Below are 6,298 nucleotides of genomic sequence, written 5' to 3' on the forward strand. Positions count from 1 at the left end.
ACTTACTGATTCCTTCACGGTGTCTTTGCAGGCTGCTTCAATTGATCAGAAACCGGTTCGTCACGGGAATGAAGAGGCTTGTCACGGACGAGCTATGGCATGTCACTTGTGTCACGGTCTGTAGCGTCTTGTCTGTTTGTGTCACGGATTGTGTGAAGCGTCTTGTTGGAGTCTTGTCTGTTTGTGTCATGGCTTGTGGGACAGTTTGTATAGGTTTTGGTCACGAGATTGTATGGGTTTTGTCAGGAGATAATATGGGTTTTCTATATATATGTTGTATTGCTCAGAACTTGTATTCACAATCTCATATTCTCTCATTACCAACTCAAGATAGCACAAACAATCGCATCTTCTCTCATTACCCTCTTCTCTCGTCTCATCTCTAACAAACGGCACAAACAACAACACCATCTCATTTGTATAGTCCCAAACAACAACACCATCTCCTTTCTCTAGTCCCAAATACAAACACCATCTCCTTTGTCTAGTCCCAAACACCAACACCATCTCCTTTTTTCCACATATATGGCATCTTCTTCTCATAACAATTTTGAGAGAGTAGATGATGAAAGTTTTGATCAATATTTTGATCAATATTTTGATCAAAAATTTGATCAAGCTTTCGAGAACTTTGCCATTGCTTCAGGTGCTCAAGAAGAGAGGAAAAAACGAATTTATATCGAAAGAAATCGAGAAGAAGGCGACATACGTTTATGGAACGCTTATTTCAGTGAAACTCCAACTTATCCTGGTAATCTCTTCCGAAGACGATTTAGAATGAACAAGCCATTGTTCTTGCGTATTGTTCATCAACTCTCCAATGAAGTTGATTTTTTCCGCCAAAAGAAAGATTGTCTCGGAAGGCTCAGCCTCTCTCCACTTCAAAAGTGCACAGCAGCCATTCGTCTCTTGGCATATGGTGGTGCGGCTGATATTGTTGACGAATATCTCCGACTCGGTGCAACAACTACACGGTCATGTTTGGAACATTTCGTCGAAGGAATAATAAATTTATTCGGCGAGGAGTACCTAAGAAGACCAACACCGGCTGATCTTCAACGTCTACTTGATATTGGTGAACATCGTGGATTTCCCGGGATGATAGGAAGCATCGACTGTATGCATTGGGAGTGGAAAAATTGTCCCACCGCTTGGAAAGGTCAATATTCACGTGGCTCGGGAAAACCCACAATCGTTTTAGAGGCGGTTGCTTCGTATGATCTATGGATATGGCATGCATTTTTTGGACCTCCAGGTACCTTAAATGATATCAATGTTCTTGATCGCTCTCCTGTTTTTGATGATATAATAAAAGGTCTCGCTCCGCAAGTCACTTTCTCTGTCAATGGAAGAGAGTATCATTTGGCTTACTATCTCACCGACGGCATATACCCGAAATGGGCAACTTTTATTCAATCTATTCCACTACCACAAGGGCCGAAAGCGGTTTTATTTGCGCAACATCAAGAAGCTGTCCAAAAAGATGTTGAGCGTGCTTTTGGAGTCTTGCAAGCTCGCTTTGCCATCGTTAAAAACCCAGCACTTTTTTGGGATAAAGTGAAAATTGGAAAGATTATGAGAGCATGTATCATACTCCATAACATGATAGTAGAAGACGAACGAGATGGATACACTCAATATGATGTTTCAGAGTTCCAACAAGGAGAAGACACCGGAGGTTCACAAGTCGATCTCACGTATTCTACAGATATCCCAACAAATATTGCCAATATGATGGGTGTTCGAACTAGAATTCGTGATAGGCAAATGCATCAACAACTGAAAGGTGATTTGGTTGAACATCTATGGCGTAAATTCGGACATTATCAAGACAACAATTGAAGTCGGATGCTTTTTTCAAATTATTCTCGTTTATTTCACTAATCTTGGTTGTAATGTTTTTTAATTCTATGTTTAAAATATTTTCGATTTAATAAATAAATTTTATCTTTAAAAAATTTGAATTAAATAAATATTTAATTTTTAAGAACCCTAAATTAAGAACTTCCCATTGGAGCTTTAAAAATAAGTGTTTCTTAATTACAAGCTCTTAACCATCATTAATTACTAAAAAAACATTAAGAAACCCATTTGGATTGTTAGGGTTGATCATGCTCTAAGAGTGATACCATAACGTAAAGCAGTCAAATATAAAAGCTTTTTACTCCAAATACATGTAAGATATCTATATGAATAACTTTGCGTCGTTTTTTTCTCACTGAAAACGGCACGTAGTCTATAGAAAGAGGACATGTTTGGTTAGCGAAGAATCCAAATCCTGGATAAGTACAAACCCCACACTCTCTGGCTCTGCCAACAAAATCTTAATAAACATCATCTTTAAACCTCCAAACCAGACCAGAGACTGGGAGGAAGCTATTATCCTCTTCTTCTCCTCCAATGTCGAGAGGACCAGGTCGTCTGATACAGAACGTGACACAGTTCGCGGATGCTCAGTTCAAGCAATTCTCGACTCGTCATGGACAAAAGGTCATAGACATCCTCGACTTCCCAATCAAACTTGTCTTGTCTCCTTTCACTCTCGCCTTCGACATCGCTGGCTCTGCCCCTCGCGGCTTCGGCATCCCCGAACTCATCTCCAAGATATCCTATCTCTCTGTTTTCGTGAGTTTGTTTCTTTCAACATTTCAGCTGTCGTATTGTTTACTTTGTAGAGAAAAAGTGTCGACCTTTCGCCGTAGAATCGTGTTCGTGTGCTAAAAGTTGTGAGCTGAATTTGCATCTGTCGAACTTTTAATCATTTGAGTTTCATGGATTGTTAGGCGGTTGCTACCCTTGGGACTTATGACATTGCCTTGGATTTGGGGAAGAAAGTCATCTGCCAAAGGTCGGTCGGTTTTCAAGTTCTGAAGTCATATGCCCTAGTTATTGATGCTTTGAGATGATCTCATTCTTTCAGGGATTGCAAAACTTGTAATGGGTGGCAGGCGTTACGGTGCACAATGTGCAAAGGAACAGGGAATGTTCATTACCAGATCAAAGACTACAACTTGAGAAGGTTGGGGCTGTCTCTTGTTAACCCCAAGTTATTATTATTGGCTTCAACTACTCACGTATTCAGATTTAATCACTCAGATATATTCTGTAAAAATAATTTAAGCTGGGCTAGTGTTTTATTCTATTTTGTGTCCATGTAAGTTCAAAATGATGTAAGAAACCTTAGATGAGCTGTTTCAAAGAGTGTGTGTGTTAATGGTGGCATTTCCCATTTTGGCAATTCTTAAAGCTATCCGAGTGTTATTCTATCATACATGAAAGAATTTAATGATTTCTCCTTTCTGTCTTTTCTTGTAGTGGAGAGAAACCAACAGCAGACTGTGTTGCAGATGCCATAGTTGACAATCGAGCTGAGTTGGTTCATCTTCCTTCCTCCCTCAACCTTAGTGCTCCGTTGCCAACGAAAGACTGCCCAACTTGTGATGGAACAGTAAGCTTTTTTTGTCATGCTATCAATGCTCTACGCTATGGAATATTACTGCTATTTTTGATAAGAATTTGATTTATACCTGTGCTTGCCTGTGTGCTAACAGTGAACTATATAGGCTTTTTTTTACATGAGTAATATGATGGAAGGTCTACTGAAATTGCAGGGTGTGATGAGCTGTACTGAGTGCAAGAACAAGCTGCAAGTCAGGATCTCAGCTGATGATGTATGTTTTGCCTTCTTCTCAGCTTAACATCTACATAGATCCCTACAACTTAGTAGGTACCAAACAGACTATCCACTTAAACTGATGACGTTCGTTTTGCAGATCATGGAACCTCCATGGAAAGCATACAATGTGTTGCGGAAGATGGATTATCCCTACGAGGTGAGCACCAACAAATTCTATTTATTAGACCCAATAGCTTCCCATGTATGCCACCTCATAATGAGTCCTTTTTCACATTTCAGCACATTGTTCACAGCATGAAAGATCCAAGCATCGCAAATTTCTGGTTGATTACTTTGCCTCAGATTGTGGGTGGGTTTGACTATGATGAAGATGTCAAGAAGAAAATATGGTTGCAATACGAGGTTAGTACCTCTTTAGAGTTTACTGAAGGTTATGGTCTTTCTAGAGGCTAAATCGAAGCATACCATGAAAGCTATAGTCTATTCTTATCTGAGAGTTGAATCTTCTTCCAGGAATCTATGCGCTATGATCAACTTAGGGACTTGGTGGCTAAGAGAAACCCTGGCTGGGAGTATTTGCAGGATGTAAGATTGCCTCTTTGTGGTTTTTAAAGATTTGGAACAAATGTAGATCACCATTTTTGGTTGTCATGGTTTTACAGGCCTTATTCTCCATTGATCCTGTCCGTGCTCAGGAAGACCCCGTCATTGTGAAAAATGTACCTTTCTACAAGGCTAAGAAAGCACTAGAAGCTGAAGTCACAAAACTCAATCCACCTCCTCGTCCTCAGAACTGGGGTGTAAGCACTCTTTCTTCTTTTTCGGTTTTGAGACCAGTGTCATATAGAAGTAACTGGTAAAGATGTTCAGGAACTGAATCTCCCGTTGAATACTTCCTCTTGGAGTGAAGAGGATCTCAAAAACCCTGCAAAGCTGTACGAGAAGACAGTTCTTCTCAACGCGCAGAGAGAAATCGCAGACAAGATCTTGGATGCACAATGGGAAGCTAAATGGCGTCAAGAGAAGGTTAACCAAAAGGAACATCTTTGACACAATCGTTTACATTTGTGATTCTAAATGCATAACATGTTTTATTATCCTCCTTATGGCTTTTATAGGTAGAGGAAATGTTGGAGGAGAAAGTGAGACCGTTCATCCAAGACTCAAACATGGCTGTTCTTCCGCAGCCCATCTTGTTGAAGTCTCAGAAGACTAATCAAAAGGTAGCAATAGTAAATAAGGTTCCTCCAAATTAGAACTTACAAGAAGCTAGGGATTATGTTTGCATCTTCATGCATAGATAGTTTGTGTGATGATCTATGAATCCACTAAACCATTACCATTCTCCATCAACTCATTAGTTATATACTTATATGTCATTCTTGTGACTAACTTTGATGTTTCTCCTTGTTGATTTTTAACTTATGATCTCTCTGTTTCTGACACAGGGGAACCGGCAAAAGAAGTGGTGGTTCTTTTAACCGTCCCGGTTTATTGGAACAGAGCTAGATAAATGGATTTTGAATTGTACTCCATTGATGAATATGTTTTCACGATAACTTGGTGAGTCTTGGATTATGATATACTTGACTTGAGCCTGTCAATCTTTATATTAAAAAAATATTTGTTTTCTGAGGACATCTTTATATGACCGATTCATCGCGTATTCCACGCGTACCACTGTTCTTTTCCCATGTCACGTTGTCTACCTCTCATGCTTTCAACTTTGCTATCGACCATCGTCATCTCCACTACTTACGTGTTTTTCATGTGTGGTTACTGCCTTTTCTATTTAACTATATGTAACATCAATTTGACTCGAACATGAACCAGATTTTGAGAAATATACTTGTTCTTCACACGTATCAATAGATTATTAGATAAGTTTTAGATCAAAACTTATAAGATGATAAGAATCATTACTTAGCTTCTGAACTTTTCGGTCTTGTCTTCTTGTGGAAAATTGTATGTTAGGATTATCTTGTCTTAATCGATATCATATAACTCAAGAACAGCCTGAAATAAATGGGAACTAAAGGAAATGGCAACTTGCCAAACAAAACAATTGCAATGCGGTTTTAATGATAACAAAAACATATAAATGCGCAGGTATATATAAAGAATTTTGTTATTATTATATGTAGTGCAGTGGAACTTGGTTTGTAAACATTTAAAGTTTAAATATATTTTTTTTAAATAATAATAATAATAATAATAATAATAATAATAATAATAATAATAATAATAATAATGATGATAATAATAATAATGGCAGACTTTATATTACGTTTTTGCTAAACGGGTTTCTATATAAATATTATATAATGTATATATTTTTTTTGGGCAAGATATGATGTGTATATTATCTAATGGAATAGCATAGAAAAATATTGTTTTTAGTTTAAAGAAATTGGATGTTGTCTGTCACTTACGTGGAGCATTGGTATATAAATAATTTTAAAATGTGATTTAAACATGCATTATGGACCGTCCAAACCATTCACTACAATTATATATTTTACTCGTTTTCAAATTTGTATTTCTATGCTAATACGTAGCTATCGTCTATTTGGCCGTTGAAATACAAGCATTTGCAGTTGACTCATTCGTATGCATTTAGTTGAGAATAATAATCAAGTAGTGTTTAATTCAATTGAAAAA

At 37.7% G+C, this 6,298-nt stretch overlaps 1 protein-coding gene across 1 annotated transcript; it reads left to right on the plus strand.

Annotated features, from left to right (window-relative positions):
• Positions 1–2,320: 2,320 nt before the first annotated feature.
• On the plus strand, positions 2,321–5,277 carry LOC125592573. Its single transcript, XM_048767821.1, has 12 exons — positions 2,321–2,625; positions 2,784–2,848; positions 2,921–3,019; positions 3,316–3,448; positions 3,612–3,671; positions 3,774–3,833; positions 3,917–4,039; positions 4,151–4,222; positions 4,300–4,437; positions 4,508–4,663; positions 4,756–4,860; positions 5,086–5,277. The coding sequence occupies exons 1-12, from the start codon at positions 2,401–2,403 to the stop codon at positions 5,116–5,118; spliced, it is 1,269 nt and encodes a 422-aa protein (XP_048623778.1). The 5' UTR covers positions 2,321–2,400; the 3' UTR covers positions 5,119–5,277.
• Positions 5,278–6,298: the final 1,021 nt, after the last annotated feature.

This window comes from Brassica napus, chromosome C9 (genome assembly GCF_020379485.1).
Source record: "Brassica napus cultivar Da-Ae chromosome C9, Da-Ae, whole genome shotgun sequence".
Lineage (NCBI taxonomy): Eukaryota > Viridiplantae > Streptophyta > Magnoliopsida > Brassicales > Brassicaceae > Brassica > Brassica napus.